General features: G+C 33.8%; 5 protein-coding genes across 6 annotated transcripts; 2 read left to right on the plus strand and 3 right to left on the minus strand.

The window, feature by feature from the left end:
* Positions 1-2,318: 2,318 nt before the first annotated feature.
* On the minus strand, positions 2,319-4,699 carry LOC106617298 (NPC intracellular cholesterol transporter 2 homolog a). The gene is made up of 3 exons (XM_014234387.3): positions 4,521-4,699; positions 2,770-2,880; positions 2,319-2,691 (listed from the first exon to the last, which is right to left on the minus strand). The coding sequence occupies exons 1-3, from the start codon at positions 4,588-4,590 to the stop codon at positions 2,405-2,407; spliced, it is 468 nt and encodes a 155-aa protein (XP_014089862.1). The 5' UTR covers positions 4,591-4,699; the 3' UTR covers positions 2,319-2,404.
* Positions 4,700-5,308: 609 nt separating this feature from the next.
* LOC106617286 (NPC intracellular cholesterol transporter 2) lies at positions 5,309-7,072 on the minus strand. The gene is made up of 3 exons (XM_014234375.3): positions 6,914-7,072; positions 5,768-5,878; positions 5,309-5,695 (listed from the first exon to the last, which is right to left on the minus strand). The coding sequence occupies exons 1-3, from the start codon at positions 6,981-6,983 to the stop codon at positions 5,415-5,417; spliced, it is 462 nt and encodes a 153-aa protein (XP_014089850.1). The 5' UTR covers positions 6,984-7,072; the 3' UTR covers positions 5,309-5,414.
* A 3,783-nt stretch (positions 7,073-10,855) lies between these two features.
* On the plus strand, positions 10,856-16,569 carry Fancl (E3 ubiquitin-protein ligase Fancl). Of its 2 annotated transcripts, none has more exons than XM_070105551.1 (3): positions 10,856-11,176; positions 11,234-12,244; positions 16,490-16,569. In XM_070105551.1, the coding sequence occupies exons 1-3, from the start codon at positions 11,084-11,086 to the stop codon at positions 16,493-16,495; spliced, it is 1,110 nt and encodes a 369-aa protein (XP_069961652.1). In that variant the 5' UTR covers positions 10,856-11,083; the 3' UTR covers positions 16,496-16,569. The 2 variants fall into 2 exon arrangements, with proteins under 2 accessions (XP_069961652.1, XP_014089888.2); XM_014234413.3 differs by lacking the exon at positions 16,490-16,569 and adding an exon at positions 12,314-12,668 and having other exon boundaries at positions 10,857-11,176.
* On the minus strand, positions 12,328-15,958 carry ohgt (E3 ubiquitin ligase component cereblon). Its single transcript, XM_014234410.3, has 7 exons — positions 15,722-15,958; positions 14,911-15,630; positions 14,294-14,849; positions 13,836-14,235; positions 13,665-13,767; positions 13,499-13,595; positions 12,328-13,431 (listed from the first exon to the last, which is right to left on the minus strand). Exons 1-7 carry the CDS (start codon positions 15,741-15,743, stop codon positions 13,224-13,226), a joined length of 2,106 nt encoding a protein of 701 aa, XP_014089885.2. The 5' UTR covers positions 15,744-15,958; the 3' UTR covers positions 12,328-13,223.
* Positions 16,264-18,419, plus strand: LOC106617310 (palmitoyltransferase ZDHHC16A). The gene is made up of 7 exons (XM_014234412.3): positions 16,264-16,436; positions 16,490-16,619; positions 16,670-16,864; positions 16,916-17,033; positions 17,212-17,423; positions 17,490-17,818; positions 17,896-18,419. Exons 1-7 carry the CDS (start codon positions 16,390-16,392, stop codon positions 18,008-18,010), a joined length of 1,146 nt encoding a protein of 381 aa, XP_014089887.2. The 5' UTR covers positions 16,264-16,389; the 3' UTR covers positions 18,011-18,419.
* Positions 18,420-20,199: the final 1,780 nt, after the last annotated feature.

Consider the following 20,199-nt stretch of genomic DNA (forward strand, 5'->3'; position numbering starts at 1 on the left):
AATAACCGACAAATGAACATTTTTTACCCTTTGGAAGAAATTTCGATTTACCCGGTTTTTTGTCTAAATACACGACATCGCACCCAAAAACTTTCAAGTGTAAAACATTTGGCTTTTTATTGAACCAGCATTCGTATGGAGTTTTCTTTAGCAGCTTTGTAGGAGATCTGTTGCGCAAGTACGTAGCTGTATTGACAGCTTCTGTCCACAGACACTGCGGCAATTTTGATTCAGCTAGCATACATCTAGCCATCTCCACTAAAGTCCTATTAGCCCGCTCTGCAATTCCGTTTTGCTGTGGCGTATAACTGGTTGTAAGTTGATGATTGATACCTTTTTCTTTTAAAAAACTTTCAAATTCGCCACTCAAATATTCGCGCCCATTGTCGCTGCGGATATTCTTCACTTTTTGCCCGGTTCGGTTTTCTGATCGCGTTACAAAATCTTTAAAAGCACGCAGCGCTTCTGACTTATTTTTTAAGAAATAGGTAGAAATGTACCTAGAAAAATCGTCAATAAACGTTATAAAGTACCTTGAACCGCTCTGGGACGATATACGCATCGGTCCACAAATGTCGGAGTGAATAAGTTCTAAGCAATTTTTAGTGTAAATAGTTTTATTAGTTTTGAATTGATTAACCTTTATTTTACACTCCGCACATATAACACAGGAAATTTCGTTACTAAAATTCAATTTCATACCGCGCACAATATTTTGTTTTGATAATGTTGCCAAATCATGAAAGTTTAAATGACCAAATCGTGAGTGCCAACGTTTATTCTCTTCAAGTTGAATTACTGTTAATACACGTTCTTGCCTTTTTTTCATATTAACACAAAATATACCAGCAATTAATTTAGCTTCAAAACAATCTTTACCGTAGCTATCTACCACACGCGCTGTATTTTTACCAAATGTCACACAATGTCCATAACTAATTATTTTGCTGACCGACAAAATATTAGAATGTAAGTCCGGCACAAAAAGTACATTACGCAGAGTGATCTCCGTATTTCCCGACTGTAGAAATACATCACCTACGCCTTGAGCATTTACACTTTCACCCGATGCCAATAGTACGGATTGTGTGCTCTTTTCTAATTTATTAAATAATTCCCCGTTACAACACAAGTGAGAAGAAGCACCACTGTCTAAAATCCACACGTTTTTGTTTGTGCTAAATTTTATTCCAAATACACTCATTACTTTTGCTTGTGCAGATCTACTGTTGCATTCTGACCTAATATGACCGCGCCGCCCACATGCATAGCATTGAATGTTTCTCTTTCGAATTTCATTGTTTCTGCCGTTGTAATTACCGCTCGTACTGCTGCTGATGCTTAAGTTGTTGCCGCTGTCACCGGTGTAGTTTGACCTTCCAGCGTTCTCGCTTCTCTTTTTTTCTATTTTCGCTGCAAACACTTTTTCAGCTCCACTGCTGTCTACCCGACTTCCTCGACGCTGCTCCTCTTCCAATATTTTCACCTTGAGTTGACCTAATGAAGGTAAATCATCGCGACTTTCAATAGCAACAACAAAGCTCTCCAAATCGTCTGGCAAACTGCACAACAACAAAACACATAGGAGATCCTCTGGTACAGCAATGTCCATTTCTTTCAGACTTTCCGCGATGCTACAAAAATTATTAATTTGAACTGCCATTTTTTCGTCATTTTTAATTTGGAATCGAAACAGACTTTTAAATAAATTAACTTTTCTTGATGGTGTTTTTGCACGATATATTTCTTTCAACTTAATCCATGCTTCTGCAGCATGTACACAATTTTTCACATGAATGAGTTCCGACGGTTTCAAACACAACGTAATAGTTGCCAGCGCTTTTTGATCGTTTGCCAACCACTTAATCTTAACTTCTCCAGATGTATCCTCTGGTACAGGTGACATGACTGTTTCCCAATAATCCATGGTAATTAAGAGGCTTTTCATTTGCATAGCCCAGCTCTCATAATTTTCACCATTTAATTTTTCAATATTTAAAACCGATCCGCTCATTTTTATTTTCAATAAAACAATTACATAAAAAATACACGATATTAATTATATCGACCGATTTTTTTCTGACTGAAGCGACTATATCGAAACACGTGTTGGGTCTGGGCCCATAACCTTTGTTAGAATATTTAATTCAAAGACGTCCGTTCGATACAAAATGTTTTATTGAAGTGAACAAAAAACTGTACTTAGTATGTAAAAATAACAATAGTATAGAGTAACAGTTGTAATACATAAGAAAGTAAATTATGTACATATACTTGGTATTTGGTTTGCTCTTTCAGTGATGCCAACTATAACTAACAAAAATGTATACATTTAATTTCATTCATTACATTTAAAGAATACCAATATCCACTATTTACAAAGTTGTCTCATTAATTTCAAATCTTAACTAATTGCCTTGCGTACTTTAATATCGGTGATAAAGCAAGCAACGGAGTCCTTGTTTTCATCCACCAAATTCAATTGTACCTTTACACTGATCTCTGGATAGGAGGTATCAACGTAGAAGTTAAAGCTATATACGACATCTTCGGTTTCATAAATGGGGCACATGGCATCATACAACAAATTACTGCACACATTGGCAACATCGTCGGACAGTGGGTAGGGCACTGTCAGCCCCAAAGTGGTGGCATGGACCACACCAGTGATTGATTTAATATTATCGCGTGCTAAATGCGATAAAAAATTGTTTGTTAAATAATTTATTACTTGCGATATAGAATCCTTAGTATTTTTTTTTTACTTACTGCCCAAAAAATGTACTTTCATCACCACCGTAGAGCCTTTGTGCACATCACATGGCAAATCTTCACAGTTCTCCACTTCAACGCTTAGCGGAAATGGCTGACCATTTTTGCCTGTAATACCAAAAATGAGAGATTGTTAATTAGATGAAATATTTTAAAATTTGAAATATTGCAATAATTGGCCATATTCATTTGCTGAATCTTTAGTAGGAAAATGGACTAATCTGTTACTAACTACACTCCCCGCGTGTACTGTTTTTTCGTAATACTATAATTGCGTTAACTTTCTAAAGCATAACATCAGAAACGATAAATTTATAGACGAGGTTAATATGCAGGCGCACTTGTTTATCATTTCGGAAATTGGTAGATTTTTCCGCACAATTTAGAGTCAAATTTTATATATTTTGATATTGTCGGGGTCAATTCTCAATAAGTAGGAGTTTTCCAGCATTATGGGGAGACATCAGGAGGCATCCTTACACATTGCATATTATATGGAGTGCAGTGTTCTAACACATCTGTAGCTTCTTTGTTTGCATTTCACTACATCCAGGCGACCAAATCAAAGCTAAAATCTTAGGGTTATTGACAGTCGGAATTTTATTGTCATCGACTGTGATCTAGAGATCTAGTCTCTCCAGACTTCGTGCAGTTCGTGAATATAGTGGATTTAGTGGGGAAGATTGTTAGGCTCCTTGCAGAGAAAATTTGAGAAATATCGAGCAGATAACTGCTTACTTTTGAACACATACAATCAATTCCATTGCCTGTGTGATCTTCACATGTGGCAACTCTGTACCAAAAATCGGCTAACTCACACATACCCAATCTGGTTGAAAATATTAGAGTTATACGGTTCTACTTACAACCATAGCTATTTGTTATAAACAGTTTATATTTATAATTTATAGCTCTCTGAAAATTTATTTAATTATTAATGCTCATAAATACGAAGCAATCGCTCTATTTATTGGTGTCAGTCCCCAGTTAATTCCCTACGTTTTCATTACTATTATCTAGTGTCGATTTTCCACTACTTCTTACGAATTCGTAATATAAAAGAAGTGTCAAATGAAACTTCCTAGCAGGATACAATGTGAAATCTATCTACTGCTCTTATGGAAACACCACGAAAATTACTAGTAACAATTATGAGTACACTTGAATTGAAAAAATCCGGAGAACCCAAACCCTATCGGTTTATTTGCTGTCTACACTACCATTAGTAGATTAAGAAATAGATTAGCGATAACTTATTTATGGCATTGAGATATTTTCTACTTTTTATGTGACAGTAATTGTAAATTTATGTAATTGTAAATATCAAAAGGGGGACCCATGTAAGTATTACAGATATCTCAACACAATGATTAGCAATCATTTAGGTTATATTTCCAGTAGTATTTTAATAAAAAATTATTGGATGAATTTTAAATAATTTTTAAACATATTTTAACTAATGTTTTTAAAGCGAGATCAAATTCTTTAAAAAAATTAATATTTTATTACTATATTTATGAAATTTGTATGAAATAATAAATTGTAAATTTAGTAGTGGGACCTTAGACGTTTAGCGTTCATAGCGATAAAAAGGGAAAGTTGCTTAGAAGCACTTTTCGAATTCAACTTCTTTGCTTGCTAATTATATATATATTTATATTTAAAACCTCAAACATTTTTCTCCGTTTTTTATGTATTTTTTTTTTATAATTTCAAGGCACTGGTTTTCTTTCTAACAACTCACTTACACTCATTCACTTTTGTCGCCGCTGCAGTAGCCACCAAAAGCGCTAGACACATTACGGTCAAACGGTACATCCTCGATGAATTTTTTTATAAAACTTAAAGTGATTTTTTTATTTTTGAAATGTATGGAATCCAACGGCGTAGTACTCCTTCGGAATTACCAACTCTATTTGACGCATAAGCGAGTTATTTACACTACTTAAATACCACATGCTGGCTTAATTTATTTCAAATAAAAGAACTAGTCATAAATACAATACAAACTTGTTTTTAAATTTGCGTCCACTTGGACTAGTGATGAATGCTGAGCTGAAAGGTTGCAGGTGTTTCAGAAGCACTTATCAGCATTATCCATAATTCATCGCACACGGTAGCGGGTGATAAGCTTGTTGGCTAAAAATCACTATTAGGGTTAGTCAGTGACATTTCAAAAGAGAACTAATTTTAAAAAAATGACCTGGACTTGAAATCAGAATGAAACTTACTAAAATTATTATATATATATATATATGAACAAAACTATTATACTCTGTACCAACATGTTGCGAGAGTAGAAAACCAAAAAATATAGAAAGAATATTTTCATAAAATTATGTATTTATTTTAACGTAAAATCAACGGTTTAAAGAAGAATTTAAAATGTAAACTCAGTACCATAAGTCTATAAAAGGACATACATATATTGTATATAACTACATAAGTATGTCGACTCCACTATGTTCCATGTACATTTCATCACTATGGCAACCTCTTTTAACGACCTCAAATTCTTTATTTAAAAACATTACAATTACTTTTTAGCCATTTTATATATATTTTATTATTTTTTACTATTAACATATTATTTCCATGAATAAGATTCTACACATTTTCCACATTTCCAGTCCATATTTCACTTAAGATCTCTGCACCTTAATATCGGTGACGAAGCAAGCCACGGATTCCTGGTTTTCATCAATTAAATCCAATTCTACTTTTACACTGACCTCTGGGTAGGACGAATCAACGTAGAAGTTGAAGTTGTAGACGACATCCTCGGATTCATCGATGGGGCATGAGGCACCATACAACAAATTGCGACAGACATCAGCAACATCATCGGGCAATGGGTAGGGCACTGTCAGCCCCAAAGCGGTGGCATGCACCACTCCTCTGATTGATTTGGTATTATCGTGAGCTGAAATATTCAGAAATAAATAATATTTTTGAAAATCTTTTCTCGTAATAATATTTGTCAGTTTGCACTTACTGCCCACGAAGTTGACTTTCATGACCGCTGTACTGCCTTTGACCACGCTGCAAGGCATGCTATCACATCCCTCAATTTCAACACTTAAAGGAAAAGGTCTACCATTTTTGCCTGAAATGCAGAAAATTTTTTGTAATATTTGAATTAATTATGAGTTGAGGAAGATTAGTGTGTGTAAGCGAAAAGCTCATGCCTAAAAATATGTTTGCAAAATAGGTTGTGTATTATCTTATTACAGGGAATGTACATTACTAACCAACTGTCAAATAAATTGCTATTGAAATTGGCAATGTTCTTATGTGGGCATTTGCCATCATGAAATAATCATTCCCGAAATGGCGTCATGTAGATATGTTCGAGCTGATATAGCGCTTTGAGCTCTAGAACCTTTTAAAAATTTTATGAGGATGATTTTGAAATCTACAAATGTATTTTTTGGAAATAAAAGATTTCATATTTTAAAACTTAAATAATCGTTGCATAAAGTTTATTTACCAATTTAATAATTAAATAAAAGCAATGATATTTACAAATGCTAACAATTATCAGTAAAATATTAACCATACATATACATACATGTGTATGTATGTATGTATTTAATTACTGTTTTCCATGTTTGGTTAAAATTTATGTTTTAAATATTATGTTGCTAAATTACAGTTTACGCAACAAAACATAAAACATTGGCATTTCATCTTTGCTGGCATCATGCGACCGAAGCATGTACAAAATTTGTGTGCAAATGAAAACAGCTCTGTCAAACCACCAAAATGACAGTTCATAGCTAGCAATGTAGTGCATGAAATGTATTTAAACATCAATTGCTAAACATTAGCAATATGCAGTCTCCATTTGCAGTATTGCTAGCAATTCAGATTTTTAGCAATCTTTAATTGCTTATCGAGATGGCCCTTTAGCATAACGGCGCTTCGAGTCTCGTTTACTAACATTTGTATGTAAATTAAGATCAAACAAAAATGTTAAACTGGTTTATCCTAAATTCGCAGGATGGTAATTGAAAAAAAATCAAATTGTTTAATATAGTTTTTAGAATTTTGAAATTTTAGAAAGCAATTAACATTTAAATAACTATAACCTAAGAGCGAACTTTAACTTCCGTTCTGATTATTATAAAATTTCACTTACATTGTCTCACATTCGTGGCCGAAACCGAGGCCAAGAAAAGTGCCAAGCACACAATAGCTAAACGAAACATTTTTATTTTTAAATAAAATTGAATTTTAAATTAGAAATATTTCTTTTTCTAACACTTAGTGCTCTGTAGTAGCACTCTTCAAAAAATATCAACTGCGACTGATGTCTAACCGTCCAAATAACGAATCTTAAATAGCATAAAGCAACTGAGTACGGCTTCTGAATCACCAGCAGGTGTTGGTCATATGTTGTAAGAATATTCGAGTAAACAAACAGGTGTTCCGTACATTTATCAGGGTAACCTAATAGCCCATTGACAGAAAGGAAGTGATAAGCACTTCGGCATTATGTTAAGCTAAATGCAATAATTTCCTCAAAAGTTGTTTATTTACAATAAAGTACTGATTTATGATCCAATTGCTTCGGAAATATATTTACAGTTGGGGGTCTGCCTTTAGTTGTATTTATCACTAAAATATTATTTAATGCTTCATTTTAGCTAAAATTCTTCCGAAATAATTTGATTTCGAATCTTCGAGATAATTCGAAATTGTGTAACTTTTGTGTTTAAAAATTTTTGAGACAAAGAAACGTTAAGAAATCAACTTAATTATTATCTTGTAAAGACGATATTGCTGCAATGATGATAGAAAGATAAACACCTACCAACGATGTGCGCTCATGAGTTATTACTGAACAGCAAAATTGATGGACAGGAACCAAAAGAATAAACATTAGAGGTGTTTTTTATTCAAATTCGTCCTTGACAAAAAATATAATCTATTTGGAGTATTTCATCAAAATTTTAGCAAATGCTTAGCTTCAATGACCACAGCAAGTTCCGCACACTTCGGCGTAGTTTCCACTACATTTTTGAGCATCACGGACACTTAGCCAATTACCCAATAATTTCGGCACGAATGTTCGCGTTAAACTCGTCAGTGCTTCCAGAATTATTGGTGAACTCTTACTTTCTAAATGACCCCACAAAAAGATCGTCAGCAGCTTATTATATATTTACCGAAATTTTTGAGCAAAATGTGACCTGGCAAAGGTCGTTCAACCACATGTGTTCTATTTCTAGTTCGACCATTTTTTTCTTTATCAGGTCTCAACGCTAATCGAAATAGCGCTCTCAATATAGAAATTTTGTTTTACCACGATGATTAAGTTGTTTTCCGAAACAATTTAAGTAATGCTGCAGTCCTTGGTTAAATAACTTCGGATTACGTAGATCCGACTATTTTGTGAATGATCTACAGGTCTGGTAGATTTTGTTAATCTGGATAGCATATTGGAAATTTTGATATTTTCAATAAATACACTATTTGGACTACACGAACTTGATCTTAGAAATGATGATTACAATATTTTTCAAAGTTGAAACAGTATCAATGAAGAAATTTCCCAAAGAACAGCTCATAGAACTAAATTAACAATTTGCTGTCATTCAGGCAGCTGTAGACCTACTGCTTCGTAGTTGGTCACTAACCGTACGTTAAGTAATGCATAACTTCGCTATCAATGCATCGAGTCAGCTGGTAAGAAACTACCCCTTAACTCCTCTATTTACGCGTTGTACTACTGATAACTGGCCTTCCCGGGAGTTTGAGCAGTACTGGGCTGCCATTAGTTCTTGCGCTGCCGCAAGATCCTTTTAGCACAAAATGGATCGCATGAGATCTAGTGAGCTCTTCGTTTTCAATAAGGCTAGCATTTCTCTAGTATTCCAAGTGGTCATTGCCCTATCGGTGTCCACGCGGTTAAGTTGGTAATCTTACCGGATGCCTGTTGTAGAAGCTGGAAGAGAGGAGGTAGAAACATCTCAACACTTCTTTCTTGAGTGTCTCATCTTAGCTGGTGGGAAATATAAAACGCCTAAGCAGATTTTTATTGGTCTCAAGGGGCTTTGGCGACTTATAAGATCTGATTACAGGAGTTCTATATTATGTTTTCACAAAGACCATGGATCCTGACTATTTGGGAAGAAGAAGAACAGATAAAACTTTGTTTTCGGTTGCAAAACTTTAAAGGCCCGATCGGATCGTAAATCAGGTTTCTATAATATAATAAAACCATAAGTATGTTAATAAGAAATTATTACCTATTTAGTTTAAATCGCTGTCCAAATGTTTATCACTTCTTTTCCAGTAATTTGTTATTAATTTACACCCATAAGTTTGACGGAACACCTGCATGTTTACTCGAACATTCTTGCAACAGATGGTCAACACATGCAGCCATGAAACTAACATGGTGATTCAGAAAACGCACTTAGTCGTCTTCACTATTTAAAAACCGTTATTTAAAATGTCATAGATCAGTTGCTATTGATACTGCTTGAAGAATGATACCACAGAACACTCTGCAAATAAAAGATGATATTACTAAATTTAAATTCAAATTTATTTGAGAGTTAAAATGTTTCGTTTTACTATTTTGTGTCTGGCTTTTTTCTTAGCCGGGGTTTCGGCCACAAATTTAAGGCTATATAAGTGAAATTTAATTTAATAATTATCGGAAAAGAGGATGTTAGTCCTTAAAGTAAAACTGTGACTCATTTTTATGTTTTCAGGCATCATAATCTTTTTCAGAAAATCACATATATCTTTAAACTTATAAATAATTCAAATATTATAAAAAATGCCTGCATTTCAGGCAAAAATGGTAGACCTTTCCCTTTAAGTGTTAAAATTGAGAGATGCGATAGCATGCCTTGCAGCGTGGTCAAACGCAGTACAACGATCATGAAAGTCAACTTCGTGGGCAGTAAGTGCAAACTGACAAATATTATTACAAGAAAAGATTTTCAAAAATATTATTTAATTCTGAATCACGATAATATCAAATAAATCAGAGCTGTGGTCCATGCCACCTCTTTGGGGCTGACAGTGCCCTACCCACTGCCCGATGATCTTGCCGATGTCTGCCGCAATTTTTTGTATGGTGCCTGATGTCGCATCGATGAATCCGAGGATGTCGTATACAACTTCAACTTCGACGTTGATTCGTCCTGCCCAGAAGTCGGTGTAAAAGAAGAATTGGATTTGATTGATAAAAACCAGGACTCCGTGGCTTGCTTCGTCACCGATATTAAGGTGCAGAGATTTTAAGTTGAAAATGAACTGGATATATGAAATATTTATAAATTTTATTATGTACTTGTATATAGTCCGGTCAATCTAGATATTCAAAGATACATAAATTTACGGCAAGATCAAAGTGAGTGAATAGGTTCAAAACACGATTAAAATTTATATATTAAGCTCCTCATCGTTCTGGTATGTGGTCAAAGGTGAAAACATGGGGTTTTGCGTTTTCAACGAAATAGTAAGTGTTATCATAAAAATACCTCTGAAATATCATAAAAAAACATAAAATTATATGTTTATAAAAAATATAAATGAATACTTTTTTTCTAAGAGCCATCGATGCCGATATACTTGTAAAACGATTCAAAAAGTTGTAAAAAACGCACTAAGTACAGTACCTCATAGTTGGCGTGGAAATGTGGGTTTTATAACATTCTCTTTATCCCAGAAACGGTGGCTCTTAGAAAAAAGTATTGAACCATTTTTTATACTGTCTTTCAGCTTCTTGTAAATGAATGATTTTAAAAGCAAAAATTAGAAATTATTTATTGATATAGGTATATATTATAATTATTTATAAATTTTTAGTCATATCATTTCGGCTGATTTAACCCATTTATAACCTCTAAACCACTGTCTAGAGTTATATTGAGTTATAATATAGTATTAACGCATCAATAATTTTTTTTTAAATACTCATATTTTTTAAATTTAGTGATAAAATTAATATATTTTGTAAACACACATATGTATTGTATATGGTATATAGTAACATAACAATAGAACTAGCTTTTTACCAAAGTTAAAAAATATACCACAAAAGGTTGAATTTTACTTGTTAAAAATGTGCTTAGAACTCTGGCAACACTCTAAAGGTCGAATGTATTTCAAGCGCGAAATTTACATTTAAATAAATTTTGTAAATAATCGGGAATTTATAAACGATTCATAAGGAAAAGAAAAATTGTAGTAAATATCGCATCAAAGATCATTGAAATGGATAAGGCCCTGGTCTTAGCAGCCGACAATAATATAAGAAATTAAATCAAAAATCAAATTGAATGCTTCGATGCCAGAATCTGGAAAATGGGACGATTTTATATTACGCTATCCCGGCATAATTGTAAGCGGTTCCAATGCCAAAGGGACAGTAAAACTAAAAGTATGAATTTTTACAAATCAATAATGAATTTAAATGCATAATATTGCAAATTTATAGGGCAAGTGGTACCGTTTAAAAGTGATGTGTCCACATTTCCCTAAACTACAGGAAGCGCAACTGGAACTATTGCTGCCACAACAAATTAAATTTACAAGACTAAGATATGAAGATTTAGAAGCTGATTGGACGTTATATGATTTAATGGAGAATCTGCCACAACTACAAGCAAAGTACATTAATGCAGCAAGCCCAAACGCCAAAAGTATAGAAATAGCAAGTTCCAATATATATAGCGAAATAGCCGCGCTCTATGCGCCACAAAATTATCTATTGGAGCTAAATGACGCATGCAGTTTACTGCGTTTCTCTAAATTCACAGCATACGAACAACATCATTTACAAGTAGAACTCCCAACACTACGAATAACTGAACATAGTCTACCCGACTGTGTGCCATGGGAGGAGCAGCTGCAGAAATATGACAACCTAACTGCAATGGTGCAACAATTCCACAACTATTTGCAAGATTTACAGCCGTTTTATGAAAATTTCGCCGATATTGATGAATTGTGCTATGTTGTGCAGCCAACGCCGCCAGTTTCGACCAAACATAATTGGCGCTTATTTGTGTTGCGTGAGCGTGTCTTTATCAAATTAGTGCTGTCGGATCCCTTCGCACCAATTAGTTCGATGTCAGTGCAGATAATAGGACCCACGCAAGCTGTCGAAGAGTTGAGACGTACGTTAAGTGATGGCCTGAGCGAATGGGATGCTGAGTTGGATATACATAAGAACTTGTTGCGTATTTTCGACATCTGCTATTTTCCCATGCCGCCTGGTAGCGGCTGGATGGATGTTGATGGTGAAGTTAATATCTCAGAGCAAAAATTTTGTAATATTTGTTACTCGTATCAACTTGAGGAAGGTGAAATACCAATTGTTTCATGTGATAACCCACAATGTACGCTGATATATCATGCGGCCTGTTTGAAAGAGTGGTTCAACACGCTCACTGACGGAAAGGACTTTCTTAGTGTCTCTTTTGGCAGTTGTCCCTTTTGCAAAACTGTAAGTTTTCAGTGTATTTATATTTAATTGTGAAGTGTTCTAAGACATCATTACCCTTTCCCTTCCCAGAAACTTTCAACATCTTTCACTGAGTTATTGGCAAATTATTTTTTAATGATTTTCGAGTAATCTTATTAGTTTAAATATAATAAGTTATTATGTATTCAATACATCACTGTAATTACCATCAGTGTTTGCACATCAATTCAACGAATATTTCATATAGACTACGCTAATGAGTAAGCCTAAAACAAATGGCTGTTTATCTTTTAATAATTTTGGTTTTTATTCATGACTTATAAGTTGTTGCACTATTGTAATATGCAAATCGCTAGAAACTTTTTAAATAGCTGCAGTTTTGGCTTTGAAAAGAAATTATTTGAGTTTTAAAACTAATAAAAACAAATCGTAGCGGCGTTGAAAATTAACTTTGTCACTCGCCTTCAAGAACTTAGCGCAGTTTGTGTTAGCAAAAATTGTCATTCCACTATAATTTTAATCCACATGTCACAGTAAAGTGAAATTATGCAATGAAGTATTTTAATATACTTAATATATAGATCAAAGTCCACACAAATTTTTAAGTTTCTTATAAAAATAATCCAAAGTGAAATTCAATTTTGCTTTCCCTCTTGTTTATAGTAATCAGAGGGCTTTCCACTTGAAGTTACTGATGCGTTTTCTCGCTACTCGCTGCAAGATCTCGGCGATCTAATTGGCCGAGGAGTGTAATTTTTAATTCTATACGAATATTAGCACCGCTTAAATATGTATATAGAAAATTGTATATCATCCTGGGTGAAACGTTTTACTTGTCTTTAATTATTTGACAAACCAAATGCGGCACATCACTAAACGCATAGTGTCATACCAAATCTATAATATTTAGTTCATTTTCTTGCGGTCGATGTGGACGATTATGGCGCCTCATGCCGCAACAATGGCAATTGCAATTTAAACGCTTCACCACTCGCCAAATTCATTGCATCTCGCGGCGCACCAATCTCATCAAGCTTTGAAAAACAGCAGCACGTGTATTGGTGTTCTCGGGTGTTGGTGAAGTAATACGTACGCTGGAGCTGGAGATGCCAAAGAATGATTTCGGCACTAAATTCGGTTCGAGCGCCTTGAATTTCCAGCCAATGTGACGTGAGCAAATTTTGCAGACAATAATGTGCCATTCATAACTGTAAGTTGAGATTTTAGCTTAAATTAGTACTTGAAAATTAATAATATGCAGTTCAGTTGCCTTACCCAGGAAACCAGCTAAATTTTGAGGATGGCTGACCACTATATGTAATTGCCTCCGGTAATAGTTGATAGACGGTGTTCGTTTCATGTATATAACCAGCTGCAATTATGATTACAAAATAACAAATGTTAAAATATATTATATTCAAATCCATTTATCCAATCATACCCGAATTGCAGTATTGTGTTTGCACGCCATGCTTGGACATTGCGAAGAGTTGTTGACAATTCGCAATGCGATTGCCACAATATCGACAACTAAACACCGAATCCTGTATAAAAAAGTTAAAAAATAAATAAAATTATATATAAAAAAAATTGTCAAATCAATGCAACCTACATCTGTAAATGTATTCGATATGAGTTTCATGCGCATATTAACCGAATCCGTCAAAAATATAGTCTTCATTAGACTATCAGACAGATGCAGATTGCGCACCAACCAAAATGATAACTGTGTTGGATCAGTGGGCATTGTGTCGATCTTGTGCTGTGCCAATTGTGTACGCGCCTTTTCCACTATGGCCGTAATGCTGTAGTAGTTATAAATATGTGCTGGCCAAGCTGTTGTGGCGGCTTGATAACGTTTATAGCTTTCGCGCATAGAGTTTATATCACGAAATCGATTAAGTGAACCCATATCAATGCATTGAAGTGGTTCGCGTAGATAAATTTCGGGAAGTATTCTAACTTTGCCATATACCTTGAATTGAGGATGGGCGGCTATAAATGATAGTGGACTGCAAATAAAATTTGACTATGTGAAATAGAACAATAGTTAGTATTACACTTTATTACCCAGTTACTTGATTGCCTTTAGTGACAAAACGTTGTAAAGCACGCGATTTGATCAGTGTATTGCCGCGTTCGTCTGTGCCCTTTTCATATATTTGACAAGTGACTCCATAAAAGTTATCATCTATCTCCTCGCTGTTGCAGAGTGTGGGGAAACAAACGCCAAAAAGTAAACCGTTTTGTGCGCTCATGTCAGACTCGATAATCGAACCAGAGATCATAAAGGGCAGCACTTCGCCGGGGAATAAAATGTGCTGATGCATGAAAAGCATTAAATTGTATTGTTGACCCACTTCCAAATAATGCACGCCAGACACACGGTCCATATTCTCGCCCAAATATGAATGTTCAGCTGGTAGACTTGTGTCAAAGCTTACAGGATTTTCGGGTTCGGCCTCTTCCACTTCGACTTCGACTTCGTTGTTTTCCGTTTCAATGCGTCGACGTTCTCTATTATGTTCCATAGTAAAGAAAGCGCTACGTAAGCGTTGCATAAAGTTTTCACCACCACGTCTATTTTGTACAAGCATTTCACTAAAAGCAGCGCGCATTTGGTCATCTGCAATGAAAAAAAAATTTTAGAAATTCTCACATACTTTTTAAATATAGACGTTACTAACCATTAAAGACAGCATCTGGTGAAGTTGAAGCATCATCCGAAATGTCCTCTAGCATTAAGTTATCCTCACCTTCATAATCCGGAATTGGCTGATCATCAACGTCATCGTCCACACCTTGCTCGCCCATTTCGTCGTCTTCTAAAAGTGGTTCTATTAGCGGTGAGGGATCAAAACGGATTTCATCGTTACTTTCATCTTCGTTTTCGTTATTATTCTGAGCAAGCTCCTCTAACGATATATCATCTGCTTCAATTGCTTGTTGTACCTCAGCGTTTCCAAGGCTTTGCTGCTGGTCAGCTTCAATATCCATATTGGTAGCTACTGAAACAGGCATTAAGTTATTGTCTATTATTTGCACATCTTCTTGTGTGTTAATTTCCTCCTGGTTTGAATGGGTCGCCTCAACATTTAATGCAATGGGTGCTGTACTAGCACCTGTTGGCTGCTGGTCGCACTCCGTGTCTGGTTGTGTATCGGCAATGTTGTTTTGTAAATGTTCGTTTGTCGATATTGTTACGGACGGCTGTTCAACAACTGTATTTACTGTTCCTGTTATATCGGTTTCAATACTACCCTCTACAAGCGGTTTTGGCGTAGATTCTAGGGAAGCCACAACATTACGGCCTTCGTTTGGTGGCTCAGCTGCAATATTTTCAATAATAATTATCGCAGTCGGTTCAGTAGTTTGGTCGTCCCCCGCACTTCCCGTATTTAATGCTCCTAAATAAAAGAACAACGTAGTGCAAATTAATAGAATATTAAAATATGTTTTGTTGTTCTGGCATCGTCAAATTATAGTAAGGTCTATTACCTGTAGGTTCTTGTAGATCCATTTACGTTTGATTCCAAAAAATTATCAAACACAAATTATTTTTATTTACCAATTTTTTGCTTTACTGATTTCATAAAAATTCTTTTCTGTTTTCGTTTTTACATTTCTTCTTCTTCTTGTGGTGGTATTATACACACCATAGGTAGCATATGTATGCGCACATGTAAAACTAGTTATAATGTGTTTTATTACTAAAAAAAAATCTATCTCTCACATAGAAATGCAAATCTAGAGATCATATGAGTATATTTTCGAAAACATTGAAAGGTATTTTCTAAATTATGAAGTCTTATGAGAGACACATGAACACTGTCTATGTCACTGTAAGTAGATTTCACCACATTTAAGTGATGCCCAACTGCCAGCTTCGATATTATTAAATTTTTATTAATACTTTTTTAATCAGTAAATTTCTAAAATGTTGATTAATTCAATCATATTTTTTGATATAATTATTAAAATTACGAGTACATGCAGAAACATTTTAATTTGAGTTTTTTCGAATGTACTCCGTCTGAACCCCGTTTGTCCCAAATCAGCTGTTTATTGTTTATGATAACCGAAGTCTAGAAAATTTGCGATGAGGAACTGAATCGCAATAAATTAATTGTGGATAACTCTCAAATTTTGGTGCTTCTAACAAAAAAATGACTCGTTTTAAGTGGCGCTACAGTAGCGAATTAAAAAAATTATTGTAGGTGGTTAATGTATGTATATCAAGTACATAAAAAACTTCTGTGTTTTCAGCACTAGATATCGGGCTCGTTGGAGCTATGCAAAGATATGGTTTCGCAGACTCATTACAGAATTTGATTCAGACACATGCTTGGAACCGATGTTCTGGTTCGTCGACAACTACACACATTTATTAGGACCAGTGAGTGTTCGTTGGCCTATCAATTGATATAAATTAATTTGTTCACATAGTTTTTCATATTCGCTGTAACGGGATTGACAATTGCAGTAGTTGTGATTGCCTATTGGATTGGTTTACCGTTTTGGTGGGACAAAAGTCCCAAAGCTACTGTGTTTTTACTGATTATTGGCAACTGGCTACTGCTAAATGTCATTTTCCACTATGTAATGGGTGTAATTACACCGCCCGGTGATCCCCCAAAAATCGTAAGTAAATATTAAATATTAAAGCACTTGTTTTAGCTTTTGGCATTGTAGGGTGATGGCTCCTTCGAGGTGCGCAAGATTTGTAAAAAATGTCATTTACCGAAAGCACCACGTACACACCATTGCTCCATTTGCAACAAATGTGTACTGAAAATGGACCACCACTGCCGTAAGTATTTCACAGCGTTATGCAGACACTAACTAAGTTTCTCTTATAACAGAAAATTAATATTTGACGTCCTGTTGAAATTAGTTTTATATTTGTGCTTATTGTTTATATTGACACAAATGAATTAGAGTTAATTTTCTTAAGCTCGGTGTCATGTTAGTGTACATATTTATTCTAGCGTGGCTGAATAATTGCGTCGGCTTCTTCAATCATCGCTACTTCTTCCTTTATATGGCCTACACCACTCTCGGTTGTCTCTTTCTAATAATTTTTGGCTTTGAAATCGGCTATAAACATATATGGCTAGATCATGGTGATAGTTGGATAGAATCGGAACCATTAGAAGGCCAGCCAGTTAAATTCAATTTAAGTGGACACATTATACCAGTGGTAAAAAAATTACTTTTATGTTATTTTTGAATGTTTACGCATCGTTAAATTTCCCATGAATTGCAGACTCATGCACACGAGTACGATGATGACCTATTGCTGCCTGCCAAGCATGCACTGCCCACACCGCCTACCTCAGACGATGGCTCATACACAATGGGGAGGCGTCGTGCTATAATATTTATGGCCACTACGAACGTAACTGCTGTACTAGCTCTGGGTGCCCTCACCATATGGCATGCCAAATTGATAACACGCGGTGAAACTAGCATTGAGGCGCTCATAAATCAAGAGGAAACCGAACGTTTTCTTAAAGAAAACAAAATTTATGTTAATCCATATAATTTTGGCGCGCGTAAAAATTGGAAACTATTTTTGGGCTTGGTGCGTGGACGGTAAGTAATGTGTGCTATTGTGAAAAAGCTCTAAAAATATCAAATAAGATGGCAATTTAAACTTACTTACTTTTTAGAACATTTTGGCGGAGCGTTTTACTGCCGTCATGGCATAAGCCTGAAGGTAATGGTTTAAGTTTTCATACGGTACATGATGAGCGCGCTTATTTATCAACCGATGAATGGCCATAACAAAATATGAATACTGGCGAAAATATTGAGGCACAATGCGTTGCCATTGTAATTACCAAATAAAAAGTGCTGACTTTATTTATTTTAAAGTGCGTTGCAGTCGTTAACATTCCTCTCATTTGTTTGTTTTTAATTTTTTTTAAATGTAAAATATGTGCAAGCTTATATTAGGTTTGACACTAGGCTAAATTAGCAGTATTTAAAAGAACCTGTAGTAAATTAAAAATTAAAATGTTTTATTAAATTAATTATAATATTAAGTCTATAGTATAATGTCATATTGTAATACATCTCGTACCACTTTGTATTTATTTTAACTTACGCTCTCTGTCAGTATCTTTACGTACATAGTATTGAAACACATACTTACTATTTTAAATGCAATCAATAAAGCAAATTTTTTATCAAAGATGTTATTGAGGTTTTTTTAAATATTTTTTTAAAATATTTTTAATTTTTTTTTTATTATTATTAAATTATTTTTTATTATTTTAAAATTTTTTTTATATATATTAACTTTTTTATTTATATATTTTTATTGTTTTTCACATATTTTTTAGACTCTGAGCAGGTTGTATCTCTCAAAAGAAAAAGCCCTTTATAGTAAAAATATATAAATATACTTAAATTATATACAATATATTATATAAGTATACGTAAAATATTAGCGTGATGATCTGACTTCATTTATGTCTATCTGTTCGTCTGTTTATATGCGCGCTAGTCCCTCAGTTTTCGAGATATCGATACGAAATTTTGTACACGTCTTTTTCTGCACAAGAAGCTGATGATTTGTTGGAATCGCCGATATCGGATCACTATAGCATATACATAGCTGTCATACAAACTGAAAGATAAATCAAGTCTTTGTATGGAAAATTTTTCATTTCACAAGATATCTTTACGAAATTTGGTTATTCAACGCTACAATCCCTGAACAAATTTATCGGATGCGGTCGCTATAGTATATAACTGCCATTCAAACAAAAAAGGAATTAAGCTTTGGTGCAGCTGAGTTAGCGTTTTTTCTTGTTTTTATTATTATTATTCTTTTTTTATTTATAATTACATAAATATATTATATATTTATTATTTTTACTAATAATTAATTTTTATTATCTTTAATTAATTTTTTTGTTTTTAATTACATTTTTTTATTTAAAAATTTTTTTTTTCAAATTTTTATTTAATTTTTTTTTTAATTTTTAAAAAACTTTTCTAATTATAATTCTTATTTTGTTTTATGTGCAATTAAATTTAAGTAGCTCCACACATTTTTGTGGTTATTAAATTATTTTAATGCCAAAAACCAGCATCTGCTGACTGCTTTACCCCAAATACGCTAAATATTTTAATAGAAAGCTTGCATATTTGCAAAACCGTAAAAATTGACGATTTTTTTTTGTTTTTGTTGTTTTTTGTTTATTTTCTATCAAATACTCGTATTTGTGTTTATCATGAAATAAATTATAATTATTATTATGATATTAATTTCACAACTGCGCTATATAGCATTGAACAAAGCACGATATGTCAATAATATTTATTTTTAATGCTCAGAATAAAAAAATAATTTTTTTGTTTAATATTATGTTAATTGCCTAATTATACCTAGGTTAGATATCTTTAAATTTATCGTTTTTATTATACTAATTTGTTAACTGAAAACATAATTCTTCATACTTAATATATTTATTTATATTTTACGCTTAAACAAGCTCGGCAAACATGCATTTGAACTCATTATATAAGGCATAGCCTTGCTAGACGTCAAAGAGTTTGCTGCGCTGCTAAATTGCTTTGCCCACTTAATTATATTCTTTGTATCTAGCGCGTTTTACTTTTTATTTACTTTTTGTTTTATTTATTTATGTCAATTGTTATGCTAATTTATATTTTTTCTGCAAATATTTTGCATGCACTTACCATTAAGAAGCGCGTAATAAAGTATAAGAAATGTGTGTTGTTGCTTTGAGCGGTTTTCATAGCCGCAATCTTCGTTAAGCAGTCAAGTTCATTGAAAGGGATTCGTTATAGATCAAGGATTCGCATGGCCGAATATGCAGTGTTTTTATTTACAGCGCTACTTTATTTGTACCGTTTGTAGAATATTGAAAATAGTTATGGAAACAGTTATAAACAAGTTTCAGGCAATAATTAAATTTATTGAGGTCTTGGTCAGATTCTGA

Source organism: Bactrocera oleae, chromosome 2 (genome assembly GCF_042242935.1).
Source record: "Bactrocera oleae isolate idBacOlea1 chromosome 2, idBacOlea1, whole genome shotgun sequence".
NCBI classification, from domain to species: Eukaryota; Metazoa; Arthropoda; class Insecta; order Diptera; family Tephritidae; genus Bactrocera; species Bactrocera oleae.